We start from the raw sequence: 22,204 nt of genomic DNA, 5'->3' as shown, positions 1-22,204 counted from the left end.
ACAAATATTGACAGCAGCAGCCTAAGTAAGCCTGTCGGAAGCTAGTGCTGAGCTGACCGAAGGCGGCGTTTAGCCGATGGAAGCGGAGTAAGGACCTTAGACGACCGAAGCTAGGCGGGGAGATTGTTCGGGCCTTATTTCAATTATGCGTCTAATCCGATATTTGAGTCGAAAAAATCTTTTCTTCAGTCGAATCCGACCCTGAAGCCGGGAAACCAGAGCAACGATGAAGGCCCACCACCCGATCGCTCACGCTTGACTGCTCTCCTCGTTCTTCATGGACTAACCGGACGATCCCATCTATATTGCTTAGAAGCATGACTTAAAGGGGCGGGCGGGCCAAAAGCCTGGAGACGAGGCACTTGCTCTTTAGCCCGATTGCAAAATGATCTATTTTCGGAGATTTGAATTTTCATTCAGGTGTGACTCTTGGTTGGAGAAGGCCTTTGTCTGAGCAGGTTTCTCTTTAAGCCGGACCGCCAACGTCAAGGCGAGATCACATTGGTCCGGTCCCCGTTGGCCCAGGGGAAGCGTGAGGTACTTCCACTCAGATAGCATGGGGAGGTCGAATGACTGCTGCCACGTCAATCCGCCGCTAGAACTCTAGCTTCTGCTACTAACTGAAACCCCCCACCGGTTTCATCGGGCCGGGCCTGTAGACGCCCACCTATCAGCGTTAATCGCTAGATAAGGTACGTACGTACGGCCCACTTCGTATTCATGGGGAAGGAACGAAGCAGATTCGGCTGGGTATGCCTCAGGTATTCAGTAACCGCGCCTGAATATTCATGGATTCTTATTATACGATAATCTTCGTTTGCTTTTTTACTGCTGACAACCGTGCAGAGGCAGGATTCGAACCCGCAGTTTTCGGGTCATGAGCCTTGCCGGGTTGGCCATTTATTCTATTCCGCGATTGATCTCTCTCGGCTAATTTCCGAATCGGAATTGAAGAAAAAAAGAAGCCGGAGAAATGCGGGAACTGGCAATTTTTGGCGCAGAACCTGGACTTCTTCATATTCCTTCACGGGAACCACTGCGAGCAATCGAGCTAAACCACAGAGCCACCCTGACCTACTTTTCATGGCTCTTTGGAAGGGTTCCCTGGGAACAAGCCAGGGAATGGGCTACCAAGAACCATAAAGAAGCGGCAACCAACAGATAGAGATAGAGAGAAAGATCCGTCAGCACGTGGACCGCCTAGCTAATAGGGATAAAAGCTTTAGGTGAGTGCGATTCCGGGAGAATACTTTGCAAAAGGACTTCCCAAGCAAGGGAAAAGCAAAAGGCAAGGGAGAAGCAAAAGCGTTAGCGCCTTAGTTCCGCTTTCCTCGCAGCCAACCGCATCTTTGATTTTCTTTGATTTTACTTGTTGTAAGCTAGCCTAAGCTTATGCTGGCGGGCAGGGTATTATTGAATGGGGGGAGCCAAGCAAACAGGCCAGGGCAAAGCCCCACAAGAAATCTAATACTAAATTAAGGGAAGGACCAGCCGACAAGGACCAGCCGACCAAGTTCTCGACAGAGCCGGAAAGTCCTCGCCGAATGCATTTGTTGCAGTCCAAATGCCTGTAGCTGATAGATGGGGATAAATTCACAGATTCTTCCGATCCTCGCGTACAGGTGCGCACGCGATAAGGTATTATTACCAGCCTTGGGCTTGGGAAAGGCAGAGACCGGCCGCCTTCGTTCCGACCAGCCTTGGGAAAGGATAATCGACAGAGGACATCTTGCTTGCTTGCTTGCTTGGGAAAGGCCTCTATAATAGAAGTTGCCATCCAAATGGATCGTGCAATAGGGGCAAAGTGCCCGACTGAGCAGGGGTTGTACAGGTGGCGCCCTTATTAGATAAAAGAAAGAAGGGTAAATATGGTATTTAAGAGCAGGGTTTTTTTCAAAAATGTGATTGACAGAGCATTTACAGAGGATTTAAAGCCCATTGGCAAGCGGTTACAGAAAACGATATGGCCATTCCCGAGGGTCGGACCATTTTCTTTTATAACGTTTTCATCGTACCCCTCTATTTCTTTTTATCCTCCTAAAGCTCCGTACTTTCACCTCTCAAGCCGAGAGAAGGGGAGGGAGAACTTTCACTTCCTTTGGCGGATGGCGAACTTTGGCGAGACCTTTCTCGCCAACCCGAAGTGTCAAGAATGTACGGGGAATCTGCCATCCCCAGCCAATGTTTCTGATTGAGAAGATTCTGAGCCGGCTCCTCCCACCGCTAATGCGTGGTTGCTTGAAGCTGAAAGGGTTAGAGCCGAAGTCCAAAGGAAGAGATTCGAGGTTGAGCAGTCTAAAAGAGAGAAAGAAGGAAATGCTTTTGAAGTGAAGATGCCCACTCAAGAATCAAGGAATGGTTTTAGAAGCAAAACTCGATGGTGGTGATGGAGACAGCAGCAGCAGGCTACGAGAAATACACAAGCGGCAAGAACAGTCCCCGAATTATAGAAATGGAAATGAGAAGTGGAAAGCCGAACCTGAGGACCGTAGGGCTTCGGTTGGGAGATGTGCCCGTAGGGCGGGTCCAGAAGCTACTGCTTTCCCGTACGGAGAAGGCGGTGAAGAGGCGGAATCTCCATCGAAATTACGGGAAGACCTCGTGATAGATTCCACATTCGTCAATGAAATCCGAAAATGCCCATGCATTCGTCGCCACGTTTAAAAACCTGATTTCCTTTCGGTTGGCTCATTCTCCGCCAACCAAGTGCAAAAAGGCTATGCGCATTTTTCTCGAGAGGTGCCCCTCGAAGCAGCCAGGGTGAGATGCGGGTTCGAACCGCAGACGTTGGGCTGAAAGCCAATCGATTTTCCAATTCGACTATCTCATCTTTTTCATTCACGGGAAAAAGGCGGGGGAACCCCACCTGCAAAAACCCCGCCAAATGAGCAAACCACGTCCTTAAAACGGAATGCTCATCTGGAAATAGTGAGTCACGCAACGGTTACCCGCGTCCCCAATGCGAGAGAAAAAGGGAATAGAAAGGGGGCCACACTTCGCCGGACCCCGGTCGGCTAATGGAGAGAAAAATGAGCAAACCACGTCCTTAAAACGGAATGCTCATCTGGAAATAGTGAGTCACGCAACGGTTACCCATCAAATCGTCCCCAATGCGGGGCTCGTAGGTAGGCCTGAAGGTTTCTTTGAAATCGCTTGGCTATTAACTTTCGCAAACCAATCAATACCTTTGTAAGATATACAAATGAGAACGGAATTGAATAACCTATCGACGATGTTGCATGAAACCATTCCGTTTCGATAGGGGTACGAAAAACGATTGAAAGCGATGGAGTGGGTAATATGGTTGGATGTTGCAAGCTGTTCCAATTATTGGATGTGATTCCGAGAGCCGAACGGAGATGAATACCACACATGGGAGTAGGGACGGGGCTTCCTATAGGAGTGGCAAACCAATTTATTTTGGATTAATCTGATTAGTACGGAAGGTTTAATGGGAGAAAGGTACGGATAACACCAATTATTCAGAAAACCCAGTAACCCACCAATTCCGGAGGTGTAATCTTTTGCAAACAATAACTGCTCGAACGATACAAGTCGGTGATACCATCTCCGAAATCATTCTGAGAGAAACGTTCAGAGAGAAAGGAAAGCAATGAACGAATCCGAATTGAACCCGGGGAATGACCCGAAAATCTTTAGTTTAGAAAACCCTATCATTAAGAGCGTGACTGCGATGGGCAACGAAAATGAATGGGAGGTAGTCATTAGTGTAGATAGGTTGAGTGAAATCCGTTGGGACTGAAGTTTCAGAAATAGTTCCAGGGCTGATTATGAAACCGTTCACATTTGGCAGGCCAAAAGTTCGATGTCGTTTGTGCCAGATATAACGAGACCCCTCCCCTAGAGGAACCAGAAATGGCCGAGCGAAGCTCTTGAAAAAGCTTCGAGAGCGGGGCATTCTATTTACGAAATTTCCCGAACTAATTTCTGCTTCAGTGTAATCTTGTTAGGCAGCAAAGCCAATAAGAGCAGCGAAAATGGCGGAATGGCAGACGCGCTGCCTTGAGGTGGTAGTGAGGCCACTCGTGGGGGTTCAAGTCCCCCCTTTCGCACGCCCGGGAAATGTGTTCCTCCCATTTCGAGACCCCTTCTAGCTGCTGATCTGATCCCAAGCCCTAACCACATTTCCCAATTTATCGATCAGTAATATGGTTTGACGGGTTCACGTATCAAAACAAACCCCAATCTTGGCTCAGAAAGTCGAAGCGGGAGTGGCCAAATGAAAAAAGCGTTTGATTTCATTTCAGTAAATCCGCTGAATTTCGAAAGAGAGATTCGAATCGTACCTCCCTCAATGCCAAAGTATACTCCGTATTCAATAGAGAAAAGCGAAGCACAACGATAATAATAGCGCTCGACCTCTCATGCAATTAAGAAATTCTACGGCAATAGTCCCGCGAATCCGAAAAGTTATCACCAGAATGGCCAGCCCAATTGCGGATTCCACAACTGCCACCGTTAACACTAGTAAAGCGAGTGATTAACCCATCGTATCATCCGAATAAACAGGAAATACCAGAAAGTTCGAATTAACAGCCAGTAGCATCAACTCAATTAGCATCAACATAGTAGTAATATTTCTTCTATTCGAGAAAATTCCCTGAATGCCTGAGAGAAAGGGAATCATGGAAAATGTCAAATATTTGACCAGATCCATAAAAAAAATTCTTTATTCGGGCGAAAATGCTGCTTTAGCATTAGAGGTACTTGCGTCGGCTGGCGCCAACACGAGGTCTGTTCTTGATATTCATGGCGTTATCCTTTACGGGAATCGAACCCGTGTCTTCGACATGAAAAGACGATGTCCCAGGCCTCTAGACGAAAGGGACATGAACCAACCATTCCGAAGAAACCAATTCTCCTGCTCATCTCTGGCTTCAGCGAAAACGCTATAGTTTTCGGCCCCACCAACCCGACCCCCCACCACCAGTAAGGTGTCCCCGAAGGCGGCGGGGTAAGCGCGTAAAAGGGGATAGAGCGCTAACGTCCCTTTGGGACCCGATCCCGGGACGATTCGAAGACTTTGCCGAAGGCCGTTTCGAAGATCCCGAAATTGCTGATCGGTTTTGCACCATCCCAATTTCTATATCCCATTGACAGTTACAGCTAATATGTATGAGCATAACTAGGCTAGTAGGAGTAAGAACCGGCTATGAACATGAGGAGACTGAGCGCTAAGCGCAAGACACGGCAGGGGGCGTAGGAATACCGCATCCTCTTCTCGTATACACCAACCAAGAATTGGAGCTAATGAATGTGTCTAAGCTGACCCAAAGACTTCAATCATTGCATTCTCTGGATGAGCGAAGACTCTTTCCGCCCCTTCAACAAGAACTTCCAAACAAACCTGGTTGTTGGTCAAGATCGCATCCAAGGATATGCCGCGTTCCTCTACGGAAATGCTGAATAAGACGTGGTGGGTAGCCTCATCGTAGTATGATGTTCTGGGTCGTCCAACTAGACCCAGCGGCATTCTATAGAGCCAGCAGCGGGAACGGAGGGTCACCAGTAGCCAACCGCTTTTATCTTCTACTCGTGTAGCGCCCACAAGGGCATCAAAGACTTAGGGCTTATACGGTCCTCTTACCTACTGAGCCCTGTAGGAGCATCGGCATATCACCATACATCCGCTTGGAGCTTTTCCCCCAGACCCTTGCCGTTGAAGACCATTGATTGTGTTTCGCCGGTATTTTCTCGCAGCTCTACCCAGTCAGCTTCCTCAGCAGTCGGATCTTGTTGAAACTGAACTTTCTAACCATTGTGTACGGAAATAACCGAGTATTGGTGATAGCTCCCTCTTCTTTCGAGATACCTTCCTTCGTTCATTCAGTGTCCTTCGGTCAGGCACAAACACCCAGGCCAGAAAGAACGAACCTCCGTACTCAGGACCGGTAAGAAGAACCTATCATCATTTGTCCCTGCTTAGTCGAGTAGCATTTACGGTATTGGATAGAGTGGAACCATGAGTAACACGATATTTCATTTCTAGGGGGAGATGTCTCCTGCTCGCTCCCGCTCTTTGCAAAGGGATCAATAGAAATCGGAGAGCTTTGAGGAAACTACGGAACAACCCTCTTTTCTTTATACGAAATTTCGGTCTGAGGGAAAACGGCCAAATCTTAGGCAAAGGAAGGAACCGACTACTTATGCACATTCATTAAAGTGTGTACCATAGAAATGATGCAGAAATTTGCGGTATTAAATTACGAAAGGTAGATTTTGCCACAACCAGAAGATTCACTACGGAGGGGAAGCTATCATCTATCCTAGTCCTTCTAGCTCAACAGAGCATGCCACAAGCCCTGGTTCTAGAGAAAGTGAGTAGACGTTAGGAATCCACTTTCTGCTGAACGAGAAGGTTTCTGGTACAGCGTTCTAATTCAGGGGTCCGAGCTGCGGCTGAATATGTATAGTATGTAACGACATACAAGCATGCCGGGTAGCTAAATCACGGAGCGGCGTTTGGCATGCCCCATGACTACTATCTCTCATGTAGCAGGACGGACTTAATACCCACAAAGTGTCTTAGTTGTCTGTCTTTAACAAAGGCACATTTCTTTTAGCATCAGTGACCTGCTTAGAGTAATCGGTTTCTTTCGGACCATTCCAGGGAGCTCCGCAGTAGCTACGGCGTCAACAATGCTGCCGAGGCAGCTTTCCTTCTTCTGAAAGGAAGGGAAGGTAGGGGATGGGTAAGGGGTATGAGTTGGTGGGCCGAAAACGTGAAGCGTTTTCTCTGAAATTCAATGAAATTATAGAGAATTTCGTAAATAGAATGGCTGAGGGGAAAAGCTACGGGAACGGGACGGAAAATCTGAAATAGAAAGGCACTTATCCAGGACAGGAAGTTCCGCAAATAGAATGGTAAAGCCAAGTCCCTTTCGTCGCCGTGGTTAGGACACCGTCTTTTCATGTCGAAGACCCTTCCGAGTGAGATTTCCTTTCCGTAGGAGATAACTGAAAGGCAGGGCTGCTGCATCTTGAGAACGGCATGCATTGAAAGCCCTAGACACAGACACAAACTCCTATGATTATCATAGGAGCATATATATATATATCGATGACGTCATTAGCGGAATTCCACCTCAGTGGTCCTATTCTGCGTCCTTTGTTAGGAAGCATTATTCCTCCGGTTCCTCTCGATTCCGGAATATGACGGGTATGAATTATTGGTCCGTGCGCCTCTTTGATGACTCCTTCGTATCTTCCGGTTTTTCGGATACGATTTGATAATTCCACAGCCAAATCTTAATTCGCGGAAACTATTCGGTGGCTTCCTCATTCAAACATCAATCCTATTATAGGTACAGATGGTATCCCCTCATTTTCGGTAGTCTTGACCACGTTTTTAATTCCCATTCGCATTTCAGTAGGTTGGTCCAGTATCGAGAGTTCTAAGAAAGAGTATATAATAGCATTCCCAATTGGTGAATCTTTCACGATTGCTGTATCTCGCATGCCGGATATTTCACTCTCTTATGTTTTTCCCGAAAGCGTGTCAATCTCTATGTTGTGCGGAGCTGAGCCTCTGATATTCGCTGGGATAAAGCCCTCTGCGGGCAGGAGCCTTGTGCAGTAAACCCCTCCGGGCGGGCTAGGGTCGAATTTGAATAGTCCCCGCGAAGCTTTCGGTGAAGGGTAGTCTTGTGTGTAAGCATAGCATTTTTCGTCGAACCCGTGACCTATTTGGAATTGGCGGGGAGTCCTCTGCTGAGTGGGCACCTCGCAAGACTTCACCCCGCCTACTCGAGTATTGTATGGACATGCAGGAAAGGGTGCTCCTAGGTGGAGGAGTTTAGCTGCGAAAAAACCTTTTTCGTGTTGTCTAGGGGGTGCGGACACACTTGCGCGAATTCCAGGTGACGGCTACAAGGGTTGCGGGGAAATGGATTGTACCCGACGCCCGGGGATGGACGTAAACTCGTCAGCTACCAATTGGGTTGACCGGGATAATCGCCCTGGTCTCGAGAGAAAGCCTAGCAGGTCGGTTCCGGGAAGCCGGCTGTAGGAGGAGTCGCTGAAACGAAATGGAGGACCGACCCGTTCAGTATAATTACGGACAAAAGACTGCTCTTGGCAGCCGGAATCGAATCCGAACTGGGTAATTCCGAAACCCGGAGGGCTCAGAAAAGGAAACGACGTTTGATTCAAAAAAAAAGAACGAAATTGGTTTGAAAGGGAGGTCCTCACCGCACCTCCGTACAAGTGCGTACAAGTTCAAGCCCGACATCCCCAAGCCAAATAAGTCGAGGGAACTCGGACCGCTCGCAGTAGTAGCGCCAAGGCCGTAAGTTAGGAGGCCATAAGACAAGTAATCGAATAGATATCTATCTATCTAGATAGATATCTGGATGGATATATGGATATCTATTATGTCCCGAATTTGACTTGCCGGAAGGAAGTGCTACGATACGATCGATCGGCACCGCCTAATCTCCATATTAAAGGAGGGGACCGACGACACAGGATTCTTCAACCTAATACACAAAGGCTGGACTTTAGAGAGGGGCGGGCGGACCCAAAGCGAAGGGAAAGCGTCCTATCGCCCCTACTATGTAACATCCACCTCCACGAGCCGGATCGCGAAGATTCGGCTAGAGAACGAAACGTCGGAGAGCCGAGAGAATCCGGAATACAAGAATATGGTTGACCAGAACAACCCACGATGGTTGGGGCTGGACGACGAGGAAACGCTGACAACAGATCAGGGCGTAAACGTAAAGCCAGAAGGCAAAGCCGTGTGTGTAATCGACAGGTCGCTTGCTTATTACCTGTCCCACGGACAGAAATGATCTAGACTGAATAAATAGGGCGCGAAGCGACATGCTGACGGCTTGCTTCCTACTAGGCATCGCCCCTTACGGGTTAGTCAGAAAGATTTGGGATCGTATAACTCACGTGCTCTCCGTTGGCCTTGAGCAGTGCAAAAAGGCCAATTTACTGTGTAACATCAACCCCAACCGGAGGCGGGTACAATATATTACATAGAATTTCTCACCGCCCGCCGAAAATGTTCAGCTGACTCCCAGGCTTTGATAAAGTAATGGCCACCGAAGTCACATGAGCAAAAGGCCTGGGGCGTAGCTGGATGAATAATGGCCGCAGGGCTTCGTTGCCTGACACGATCCGGTACTGACCACACTGAAGGCCGTAAGCCCCCGCCAAGCGTTCTTTTTCGACGAAGTAACAACGAGAGTTCTTTTTAGACGATGACAACTCTGGTTTTGTCATTGACCCCTGGCCTGGTCGCTTGTGATTCCCGATGGTTGTTCCACTGAATCATCTACGCTCGTGGCGCTCTTCGCAGAGTAGACATCTGGTTGGGGAACGGAGCAATTCGCACCAGCTCTGACAACGGGAGGCCCGCCATCAGCTACCACGTGCCACCAGCAGTCCTGATACTGTGACTTGGTTGGAAAAAGCTAGTACCACACTGACGATAGGGCACTGGTCCCACACTACGGGCACCCGAAGGAACAGCTAGTCCCACACTACGGGCACCCGAAGGATGTTTGGTTTGGGGGGAATTCCAGCCTCGAAGGCGGCCTTAGCAAACTATCCTATCGCGGGCACTAGAAAAACGCCACAGGCCGCAAGACGGACGGTATTGCTCTAACAGCACCTTATCGCCGCTCGGTCATCAGCTCAAAGCTGGAGGGCGGAGCGGGGAAGCGCATAGCGCTTACCCCGTCCCCCACCCGTTCGGGTGAGGGACCTTTAGGATAGGAGGCCCGATTGCCCCATAGGGCCATTTCTCCCGGGAGCGGGAAGGGGTGTAAGGGCTTTCGGGAGGTTGGATAGGCACTTACCCCGGTCCCCGGATACGGCTCCCTGGTTACGGAGGAGGTCCCCGTATCCGCTTCCCCGTAACCACGGGGTCCCGGCAGAAGCATTGAGATCAAGGCGCCTGTTGACAATTCCAAAGACGGAGGGATGGGGGGCTCATCACCACTAGGAATAAGGCGGCCCGTCCAACCCACTACGCCCGCCTATCGAACGTCAGCAGCAAAGACATTGTCAGGCCTCGGAGAGGGAAATTATTGTATTCCCCGCTTTCCTTACCTCCCCGTCGCAAGAGGCCTTCCGTCCTATTGCAGATGTTGCGACAGCCCGTATCAAGTCTGGGCGATTGCCGACCACCAGGATCTGCTGGTCCGCTACCTTCGGCCCGCTCTGCCGGCTGGCCCTTGGTGGCAAGGCCTTGCCGATTGTCAAGCTCTCCAGAGACCTACAGATTGTCGATAGAGAAAAGCTTTGCCCTGGCACGAAGAAAGAGAAGAAGGCTCGAATCCGAATTACTCACATCAACCGCCCAGACTGCACTCACAAAGCTGTGGTGGATCAACCCCGGAGAACAAAGGTTCTTTCTTGCGAACCCTTGTTCCTCACGAAATGAGGAACAAAGTCCGCAGAATCTTCGTTTGCGCCGCGCAGCGGGAGGCCGAGGGCTCCCCCCGAGAGAGGGAAGCGGAGAGGTCGGGCCGCGGGCTTCCCCCGAATTGCCGGCGCAATGGGAGAAATTGCGTTCTCGGGGTTCCCTTCCCGGCAATTTCGCGTGGTAAAGGCCCCGGGGACCTGAGAAGAGGTTACAGGCGACGCAAAGAAGAACATGTATGGGCAGCACGTAGTGCCCACTAACTTACCCCGTCCCCCCTCGGGGCCGGAGGCCCGGGAAATGACGGGGTAAGCGCGAAACGCGCTCCGGATAACCTTCGGAGCGCGCAAAAGAAAAGCGGGGAGAAAGCGCTTCGGTTTCCCCCGCGACCGTGGGAAACCGGCCTCCGGCCCTTCCCCCGTCTCCCCCCTGCCCCCCCTTGGGGCCAGCTCCCCCCGACCAGGGGGGAGCCTTAGGCCCGCCCCTACGGGGCAATTTATCCCGGGGGTATCCTGGTTTCGTGCCGATAAGCACTCTATCCGTCGTATCGGGGGTCCCGCTTATCAGCACGAAATCTTTCAGCCGCCTCTCGGGGCGAAGGCCCTAAGAGAACGCGAAGCGCTTTCTGAGAAGAAAACGCCAAGCGTTGGATGCGAGAAAGCTTGCTGGGGCCCACAACCAATCCTCCAGCTTCAGATGCACCACATGCGCAAGCTAGTCCGACACGCGTTCGGTAATATATACGCACATACGTGGGATATATCGGTTCTCTATAAGAAAGGGGAGCGCTTGCGAGGCTTAAGGGCCCTACAGGCCCTCTCTGAACCGCAAGCAGATCCCATTGTTCGCGAAGCGAACAATTTGGGTAAACCGCTGAACACCACCAAGATATCCGTGCCAATGGAATAAAGTTTGAGGCCGAAGGGCGGAAACAGTTGTCATGGGGGAATGACAAGGGCCGACTCATCAGCTATCTCGAGACGGAGCCGTATGATGCGAGAGTATCACGTACGGTTCCCTGAGAAGGGATTGGGTACCTACTGGAGCCTTTTCTTGACCCACCACCCTTCGTGGGGCGATAAAGCGGGGGGCCTATCCTTGACTCTCCCATTATTATAGGGGTATGGGGTTCCAGATAAAGAAAAATACAAGCGGCGTATCAGTCTTTCTCACATACCCCACCTGGATCTGTCTTCACGCTCTTAGCTATTTTATTGATTCCTTCCCAAACAGGAACCACCGATTCACATACATCATTAACCACAGAATCTAGTGAATGGCGCCAAATCTTGCCACGGCTCGCCTTTTTTGCTTCTTTCCCCGTAAAAGTGCCTATGGTACCAGTTCATATTCGGTTACCCGAAGCTCATGTAGAGGCACCTACAGCTGGATTTGTAATCTCGGCAGGAATTCCTCCAAAATTGGGAACCCATGGTTCTTTGAGATTTTCCATACTCATGTTTCCTGGAGCGACACTTCATTTCACTTCTTTCATTCATACTCTAAGCGTGATTGCTATTATATATACCCCCCTGACTACCATGAGACAAATCGATCTGAAAAAGATTATTGCCCACTCCTCAGTAGCCCATATGAATTTTGTAACTATTGGTATGTCTAGTCGGGCGGCCTAACGATCACCTATAGTTATGAACACACAAGGCCAAAACCTGTGTGCCGGGCGTGCGACTCATTAACCTCCTAGCAATGGGGTAGAAAACATAGCATGTCGCAAAAGCAGCTTGATTGAATTTAGCAGGAAGTACTTGCGCTGGATGCGGGGCCTCAGAGGATAAAATACGTTGTTTTATTCTCCGCCTTTCTCATCAAAAGGCGAAGAGGGTAGAGTAGGTGAGGGGACTTCGCTAGCTCTACGAACGAAGATGCGCAGCACTTTATTGGCTCTACGAAGTAGGAATCGGGGATCGAAGCGAAACGAACAAAGGTTCGCAAGAAAGGACGCTATGCGGGTTCATTTTGAGCTTCGTTCGTGAAGAACAAAGGTTCGGAAGAAGAAAAGGCGCAAAGCACGCGCACAAAAGGTTCGTTGGAAAGGGATGGCCGAAAGCTAACTTATATCCGCGCCCTCCAGCTTTATTGGTGGTTGTTTATTTAGCAAAGCTCGGGGAAGAAAAACTTCTCTCTTTTTCGGGTTACCCTCTTCCCTTCGGTTGAGTGGCCGAAGCCCCTGAGAAATGCATAGCGTTCTCTAGGCTCGGAGAGGAAAACTCAAAGTTCGCAACGCGCCTTAACGCATTCTCTTCTATCCTCGCCATCTTCCCAGATTGCCCAATAATATCATGCAAGTCCGCTAACGTCAAGCGAGTTGAGCCTGAATTGGCGAATCAAAGTCACTTTCGGAACAATACTTCCGTAAGCCAACACGTGTCCAGCACACGTGGGGAAACGCGCGAACGTAAGCTGCTATACTCCCCGCCAGCCACCGGGACTAAGTGCTAAGGCCATAATTGGCAGGAGAGTGGATTACTCATTTCATTGAGGACGGGTAAGGTGCACGAACGACAACTCCAAACGTCACAGCCTATAGGTGACACCGGCGAGATTCAGCTAAGCGGCGAACCCTTCATTCATTCTTTCACGAATGAAGTTCTTCTCTTCATTCATGTCGCCAACTCGCAAGCGGTCCAACTCCGCTGCGCGTTAGTATTCTGAACGCTGTGCGTCCTTTCTCGTGAACCTTTGGGCGCTGTGCGGAGAAGTTTTGGAAAAACGCAAAGATATAGATAGAATCTACACATAGATATATATTTCTATTTCGACGTATATATTTCGGAAAAATCTTCAGTATTTTGAACGCGTCCAAAATACTATCAGCCTCCATTCGCTTTGCGAAGGGCGCGCAGCGCATAGCTGGAAATCAGAAGCCCATAGTACCTGCCTAACTCTCATTAAGGGACCGTGCAAACGGAAAGCGCCGAACAATTCGGCAGAAGGGAAGGGGCCTATGTATCTGCATGACCTTCGCAGATCTTACTCCACACCATTTGCGCGCGAAGCCAATCCCCACGGATCCCCTGGCGGATGTGTCTGCCACCACACAGAATGGGATTGATACTTGTGCGAACCTTCGGATTTCCAGCTTTCGTAACGGCGGTAAAACTACGTACCACAGTATTACCGGCTTTCCACGTAACATAGGTTTCTAAATTACTGCCCACCGAGAAATAAGCCAAAATACAGGATTGCGGACACCCGGCCCTCCCCTCCCTCCTGATGGGGGGGCCATTGACGGCACAATCCTATTCAAGTTAGAGGCTTTCAGGATACGCCGTCATTGCATCCGACGGTTCCGGACCTTTCATTTAATAAGTCCACGTAGAGCCTTACGCATCATCAGGAGCACCTTTCGGGGTACCCAATGGTACGTAGGAGGTGACTTTAGCCTTTCAACGCGATGAATCGTGGTGTATTGTGTAGCATTATACGAATAATTATTCAAGACGAGGGAGTTTTCAATTCAATCCAAACCGGGAGATTCACATATGCGTGCGAAGGGAAAAAATCTAACTTCCGCCCTTTATTCTCAGGAAAAAGCGGAAAGGGAAAAGTAGGTTTTCTGGGGAACCTTCGGTTCAAAATACGGGCCTCCGGCCCCCCTTCACCCAGCTTTACGGTTTCTTGGACGAAGCCCTCTCTCAACCAGTTTGATGAGTTTGCCACGAGGCTAACGCCCAAATCAATAAAGTCCTGCGAGGTCTGTCGGAATGATACAAATACGCCGATAATAGACGTAAGATCACCTATCTGATGTCTCATGTATTCCGAATGTCCCTAGCTGAAATGTATGCAGCCAAGTTTGAACTGGGTACGACAGCGAAAGTATTTAATAGGATCGCTGGTCATGATCTCAATAAGCCTCTCAAAAATTCTATTTCCATATATATTCCATCACAGGCTTTTACTGAAGCTTGGCGTTTTCAAAAAGGCTGAGAGCCGGAAAACGCCTTGAGTTCTCCCAAGCAAGGGCCTTTGACGCATCCAACGCTTCGCGTTTTCTGCCCTTTCTTGGCCTTAGACCCGGGCCTTCGAGCCTTCGACCCGGGCCTTCGCCCCACTTTTCGCCGACCAGTGCTTGCTTGGATCTTGCCTGGGTGGCAGAACAAAATAGAGACCATTCCCACTGCCCCGCGAAGTACTTCGGGTAAATAACTGCAAGCAGTGCTAAGCGGAGAAGGTCACGTAGTGAGGGTGCGGGGCCCTTAGCAGCCCCGCTATTCAATCAAGCGGGGGGTGTAGCTGGAACCAAAGCAGCTGTGGGCGACGCCGGTGACCCGGGGCCCAAACTCTTCTTTGTCACTTGAGCCGTATGATGAGAAAAAACTATCACATGTGTTCCTCGGGGGGGGCTTGTGAGCCCACCTATCCTCACGCAAAACCCCGATATCCTGAAGCAGAAACGAGAGCAGCAGTGGGGGGGTTTAATATTGCCGAAGGGCAGTGGTTTCTATACGTGATCGTATGTCACGTCTCGTTTGGCACATCATGGCGTATCTGTGTTGAATAATCCCTATGCACTATGCGGTTCCGGTTCACTGGAAAGGCAAGAGTAGGGGGGGGCCGGAGGCCCCGGGAAAGCGCTACACGCTTTATCGGGGCGGATTCGAGTGGGAAATATTTTGGAGGGATACATGCCAACTATGAATAGGAAGCAGGTGGCTTTATGTTCGAAATGTCACCCGAGCGGGGGTTTACTCCGGTAACGGATCTCAGGTACTACCACCAATTGAAAGCAGAACAACCCAATAAGTGGAGTTAGAGAGCCGTATGATAGGTAATTATCTCGTACGGTTCGGGGAGGAATCGGCGTACTCCGATTGGGGGGGGAGATTTCACTCTATCAAACATACAGGGAATTGAAGGTAGCATTTTACCCATGTTAAGTCATGGACTGGTTCTTTTAGCCCCTCCTTTACGTGTTGGTGCTCCATATGACTGATATAAGACTTGACCTGTTAAATATTACGGAGGTTCAGTAAGCACCATGCCAAATTCCTCTACTATTCCATTATTTTCTACTTCAGCCAATACGAGTTCACCCGGTACTAGCAGCTCCATCGGGGAATTTCCTATTCTAGTGGGAGCTTTCCAAAAAAATGGCTTAGTGGCCACATCGGCAGCACTGGGGATGATTTTAGGCGCAGCCTATTCTCTTTGGCCATATAATCGTGTGGTTTTTGGGAATTCAAAACCCAAATTCCTCCATAAATTCTCCGATTTGAATAGAAGAGAAGTTCTAATATTTTTACCTTCTATTCCTGGAGAGGCGACCGTCGAACCACCAAATAGATGTATTATTAAACAATGCAATCACAACATTGTAGGTGCTCGCAATGAGACGGAGGCAACTTACCTCAATAGGGAACATAGCCTGTTGCGAAAGGAAAGAGCGGGGCTGCTGGCCACCTTCGGCCCTCACTTTTCGACCGTGTCTCCGAAGGACAGTTGAATGGGTTACTCATGAATGCGAGGTTGGACGAGCCAATAACTCGAACGCGCTCGGTCAGGTTATTGAGCAATCGATCATATCACAGCGTTATCTCCACCATGACATGGACTCCAAGCATTTATGGCAGAGCACAAGGAGTTTCCAACTTCAATATGAAGCCGATGCTGAAAGCACAACTGGGGTTTTCGCTCAGACTAACACTACTAGTCCGAAATCTTACGTTAGTAACGTAAGCATCAGAGTTTTTGGTAGTACCGGCGAACCAGATAACCGCGGATTCGGGAATCTGGGACGGAGGACTCGTAGTATCTCTTGAAATCCGGCAAAAGCCAAACACCTTACCGTGCGCCCGTAGGCTGACTGCTGAGCCCACTTCGGCAAGGTTTTCCTTTTCTGCATGAAAAGCAAGGACCGTGTAGCCCTCGCCAGAAGGTAAAACCTAATAATTCCGGAAGTCGGGGCCAACCATCCCCATGACAGTGTCCCTGAGGAGTTCAGGGGCCTCATAGTAGCATGGACCTAAGCGGTTGATACGAAGAGGGCCAGTCCAGGATTGTACTGTTCCCTACCAAAACAACGGACACTCTCCCAACGGATCTGTACGCCACTCCACACGCAAGCTAGACTGGGCATACCTATTCCGTTTCTCAGTAGCAGAACAACGGGTAAAGGCCCGACTACAGCGACCGTAATGCCCAGGGTCCAGATCCGGGAGGGCGAGCCGTACGAGTCGAAAGGCTTCCGTACGGTGGTTCGTTGTGAGGGCCGGGGAACAGGGGCCCACGGCCCGACCCCTATCGATCTTATTCATATAGGGTAACAGAGAAGGAGTCTAAATCAATGGACATTAATGAACCATCACTGATGGACGTTGCACACTTGAATGACACGAGAGAATTGACTCCAGGTCCGGATGGATTAAAGCCCAAGGCTTTGACAATGGAACAACAACTACGTGTCTTATGGGATCTGAGCTGTCGGGATCAAACGAAGGTCGAAAGACCATTTCGGGGGGCATAGATCTATGATAGATTGCTGCCTATGAAAGACTAGCACCTAATCCCGGGTCAATGACGACCAAGGGCTGGGTTCGGGGGAACCACTATGGACGGCACCTCCGTGAAAATACTAGACCTGCGGCCTCGATTCTGTCATATCAGGCCGCAAGGCATAGCGGGATCCCTCGCCCCTGCATTCCCAAACCTAGCAGTAGACACCTGCTGCTATGCTAAAGGGCATACCATAATTCCAAGACAGACTTGTACAGGCCGCAGGTGCGAACTCTTCTTGGAGCAATCTGCTTCGCCCTGCAGCCTTTATTGCTCTCACGGGTTTAGGCCGGGAAGATCTCAGCATACTTGTCTAAGACAAGTACATAGAGATCTCCTAAAACCGTTTAGTATATGAAGGGAGATATCGATAAACGCGATAGTATCGATCACGGAAAGCCAGGCCTTCTTGAACAGACTATCAAAAGTTACTTACAGCCTGAAGTTCGTAGAAGTGTACAAGAAATACCCCAAAATTTGAAGGTCATATAGAGACTTCCCTGGTCGAAACCCGTAAAGCCAGAAAAGCTTCGCGCCCACTCCGGGAGTGAAAGGAACAAAAGTTCGCAGAACGGAGGGAGTGTAGTAGAACAAAGGGTCATGGGAGAGAACGAAATTCGTAAAGGAGTGGAGGTTTTGTGATAAGGATCCAAAGCCCAACTTTTTCGAATATTTCCAAAATCCACCTTTTCGTTCGTTCGGAAAATCGAGAATCGCGTCTATTCTCTATAGCATATCCCAATTACTACCACCTTGCCGAAAACAGGCGACGAAGCATCATCGGGATATCTTTCTCTTATACTACGGTACTCACTGGCTTTCGTTTTTGCCGCTAAATCCAACTGTAGATTGATTAGCGAAGTGCAACCGCTGGCGAGCGAGGACCAGCCCCTGGAAGAAGCGAAGCCTATCGGTATTAGGGCCACCGACCATCACATACGAGATTGGGCGACAGAGGCCCGGTGATCTTGTAGAAGCGATCGATGCCAGACGCTCCATTTGTACGAATTGTGAACGTACCACGACCAGACGTAAAGCCACTGTCAAGGAATTGGGTACCAGATCCAATACAGGCCTAGCAAGTGCCGGATCCATAAAGAAAACTACAATGGAGATCAGATCGTGGCCGAACAGCGCCTTACAGGACGTATGCGCCGCTTGTGACGAAGCCGAAGGCCGCAGGTGCACCACGTACCGGGCACTCGACCTCAAGGTCGCGCACGATTTCGTCGAACGAATGATGATTGCGGCAAGAGGGAAACAAATCCCACTTTGTCACTTATGCCATATGAAAACCCATGGCTGGAAACCATCCAATTACGGTTTGGATATCTAGAACCATAACAATGAAAGTTCAGGTTGGTGAGCCGAGTGAGAGGAGACTATCTGGCTCGGTTCGGAGAGCACTTTACTATGCTATGCATTTAGGGTGAACGGAGGAAAAATCTTTTTTTTGTTTTGCTTAACCAATGTTACGGCCCGAATGCCGAACTCCCGACCCTACCTATTCGGATGGGTGTTTACCCCGAAGTGTTCCCGGAGTGTATGCATACTCCTGTAAGTAACTTAGCGCAACATGGAAAATTCTCCCAAATAAAGTCATTTTTAATCTCAAAAAAGATTCATATGGCCTCTAAACTCTCTCTAGTTATAGTTCCTTTTAGTTGGACTTAGAGGTAAAACAAAACAGAAGTTTACCTCCCCATTATGTCTTTCATTTCTACCTAAATACAATCATTCTGTGTATTCTTTTCCCTTCTCTCGGCTTGTTTTCCTTTCCTTTCAACTTTGAAATCGAAGCTTTGGCATCAACCTCAAATGCAAAAGAAAGCCGAGACAGGGCGTGGAATGGACCGGCACATCAGGAAAAGAGGCAGATGGATTTCCTACCGAGGAAGTACGAAATGGCACCTCCCTTGATATAAAAGATGAAGCGCAGCCCATCCTTGGTGCGTATGGCTTTGTGGCTATGCCTCTACCTGTTCCAAGATCTTGAGCCCTTCGACCTACCTCTCTAGATCGAGCGCAGGCTCAGGAAAGCGCTCTCAAACACGGTCCCCTCAGGTAAGAACGAACGTAGTCATCCCAGGGGCTGGCCCAATTTTGCTTAGGTTGTTGGTTAGGTTTAACAACTAGCTGTAGCTGGTAGGTTCGCAAAGCTCAGGTGAATCTTTCTTCTCTTGGCTCAAGGTGTAATCTAGGTTTGCTTCGCTGACTCAGCTAGTGTTTGGTGTTGGGTTCGCCTCGTTCCCTTGGCTGAGACCAGACCAAAAGACGAAGCTTGCGATTGGGGGAGGGAGCTTCGAAGCTCCCCCAACCAACTCGCCAACCTAGGGAGTTTAAGGGTTTTCAAACTTAAACATAATACCCTCGTTACATTCAACTTTACTCTCAATAAACGGGGGGTCCGTGGGGTAAAAAGGGATGACTAAAACAACACCTAGTGCTGGTTCCTTGTCCCTGATGGGTGAAGCTGCAGTAGCTGATGGGTACAAAGGATCTAGAATCCTTTCTTTTCCATCAGCAGCGAAGAGCCCTACCGACCTTGTTTTACCTTCCTTTCGTCTAGAAGGTTCAGCGCTCTCCACTGGGATCTCATCGCGTCATTGGTAGTAGTAGCCAATCCATCCTTGCCGAAACCCATACTGTATTAGTAGTAGTAGTATTTGGCGTATTTCGCAATCTGGGTTTTTCCTTCTGCGTACGGCCCTAACAAGCTGCCAAGCGTTTATCATGCATCTGCCTCGTTGGAGCTTGACTTTCCAACGTCGGTTACTCCCAATCCGGAGCGCCCTTTTTCCATTCATGAGAAAATCCAATGGTCAAAATCCATGCAAACACCATCATAGACCAAAATCCGAACCAACCAATCTTGTTCGGAGATACTGCCCGGAGAAATAAAGGGGTCACTTCCGAATCGAGGATAATAAATGGAGGGGAGACCGAATAAAATCATATATCGAAACGACTTCTGGCATCATCAAGTGGGTCGGAACCGCATTCGTGAGCTGACAATTTATCCGGATAAGCCGAACCTTTTGAAGTAAATGCGAAAGAAACACCGATTAGGATCAAGGAAAGTAGCAAACTGATGACTAAATAGAGATAAATAGGGGCAAATTCATAAATAGGAGGAAAATAAAAAAGAAACACATTTGGCTCGAAATAATCCCATATTCGCACGTCCAACCCCAGGTTTACCTTTTCGGTGATCTCGGTTACGGTGAGTTCCCACTTGATCCCAACTCGTGTCAATAGGGGCAGGATAGGCTGAAGGCCTCGGCGTGAATTTGGAAGCGGGGTTTGCCACAGGGGGGCGAGAGCCCAGTCTATAGCTTCCATCAACTCATCGAACGGCGGTCCGAATTGCACCAAAGGCCTCGCTACCGATTGCATATCCGGCAGGGTGGCGTCACGGATAACAAAAAGGGTTTCCGAGAGCTCACTGAGATCGCCTGGCCCCGGGCGGCCGGGGAAGTTTCTTAGCGTGCCCATGTGTTCGGCGAAGTCGTCCTGTAGAATCCTCAATTTTCCCTTGATACTCGTCGCCATTTGCTCTGTAATCATTCTTCCGTTTCCAGGCATGTCTTGTGGTGTTGGTTATTAAAGCTGGGGATATTCATGGCAGTTTAAGGCTATCCCGGAATCGAACCCGTGGAATGGTGCCGAGGGAAAGTCGATGGTGTGCCAACATGATTCAACCGTTCAACTTGCCGGGGAGTGCGAGCCAACGCTCCCCCAACAGATACGATAGTGCGAGCCCAACTTCTTGGTGGGTGCGGCGAGCCTTTGCCGCATCCACTAGAATACGCAATTCCGAAATTCCTTCCCGGAATCGATGCCTTTCCGCGGTGGGTACGCCAAAGAAAGCAAGATTGAATTTCCATTCCTTGGACAATTCTCAGTGGATTTGCACTCCATGGTCCAATTGCGGATTCTATATACGAAATTTCCATTCTCAGTGGATTTGCACGTGGCTCCCTAAAGGAAAGTGCCCACTTCTGCCCGGCCAAAGTAATCTGCCGTCCTTCCTTCCCTCCCTTCCGAATTGGCTAATATCCTGTAGGGTAGCAGACATTAGGTGAGGTGTAGCGCCGGTTCGCTCTCCCTAACGGGATAAGATCATGCGATTCGGAAGACTTCACATGCCCTTGGAGACCTTCACATGCCTAGCCCCAGCCCGAACTTGCCCTGACCTGTATGCCGGAAACCCCTAGGCTCTACTACCAATGCGGTTCCCATGTAGCAGGTGTTGGATACATAGGGGTACTGGATATCTTGGTGGGCTGCCGGAAATCGATCTGTGCGACGGAACGCACGTCGTTCTGGAAGTGGAATGGCTTAGTCCTCTAGCTAATCACGATCACGACGTGCCTGAATATCCTTCTCTGCTTTTGCCAGTAAGAATTTCTCATACCAGCCGACTTCAAGGACCGGCCCTGTGCCACCAGGCTTGCCTAACGAAAGAGGGCTAGCGTAGCTCCGGATTCCCAGTTCCCACTTGCCTGCTTGCGGGAAAGTGCCGGTCATCCATCTACAAAATTTCGTATTATTAAACAACTCGGATCAATCCTTGCTGAACTGCCTTCACCGCCCTTGCCTTAGGGCCCGGGATCCCATTAGCGCGCTTGCACGCTCGCTTCGCTCGCTAACTAATTGATCACCAACCGGAACCGAAAATGCGAAATTTTACGAATACTTACTATAGGCCGAGCAACAACAATGCATTATGGTGCTCCTCTTTCGCCACCCTAGCCGGGTTAGTGGTGGTTCCTTCAGGTGATGAGCCTCTTCACTTCAGTGGCCTTGGCTCGGCAAAGCTCAGTTGCGTGGGAGAGGAGTGATAGGAGGAAGTGAGACCTTTGCTTGGGCCTGAGAAGGCTGGGCTGGGGTAGAATAAAGCTCCCTCTGAAGGTACATCCCTGGCTCGGGTAATCCGTTCCGCAAGGGAAGATACCTCTCCTTCCGTTGGTAAGGATTTCTCAGGCCAGGGAGCCTTGGTTTGGGCTTTCCCGTCCCGTCCCTACCAGAACTAGGGCTTTCTCTACCGCTTTCCCCTACCAATATCAATATTTTTCCCTAGGGCCCGGCGTCGAGAAGTGGCCCCCCTGACGGGATAGATTGATTGGGAAATCGATCGGCTGAAAGCCTAACGTTCGCGGTTCGAATCCGCATCTCGTCCTATTGGGCCGCCCTGGCTGGTATTTCCACCCTGCCAAAGTTAGTTTTGCCTTTCCTGCTGCAAGAAGCATTCCATTCCCAATAGATTTTGATATTGGTTGGCCCCGCCTG

General features: G+C 49.6%; 1 protein-coding gene across 1 annotated transcript; it reads right to left on the bottom strand.

Moving 5' to 3' along the window:
- Nucleotides 1-19,585: 19,585 nt before the first annotated feature.
- LOC147879239 (uncharacterized) lies at nucleotides 19,586-21,203 on the bottom strand. The gene has a single exon (XM_087372273.1). The coding sequence runs from the start codon at nucleotides 20,495-20,497 to the stop codon at nucleotides 19,865-19,867; it is 633 nt and encodes a 210-aa protein (XP_087228399.1). The 5' UTR covers nucleotides 20,498-21,203; the 3' UTR covers nucleotides 19,586-19,864.
- Nucleotides 21,204-22,204: the final 1,001 nt, after the last annotated feature.

This window comes from Dipteris shenzhenensis, unplaced genomic scaffold, assembly GCF_047967505.1.
Source record: "Dipteris shenzhenensis isolate YYH24624 ecotype China unplaced genomic scaffold, Dip_SZ_1.0 scaf0061, whole genome shotgun sequence".
NCBI lineage: Eukaryota > Viridiplantae > Streptophyta > Polypodiopsida > Gleicheniales > Dipteridaceae > Dipteris > Dipteris shenzhenensis.
This window is presented reverse-complemented; position numbering and strand designations above follow the sequence as displayed.

Bases quoted from the DNA above. Each gene is read 5' to 3' on its own strand.
- LOC147879239 (XM_087372273.1), bottom strand. From the start codon at position 20,497: ATGCCTGGAAACGGAAGAATGATTACAGAGCAAATGGCGACGAGTATC.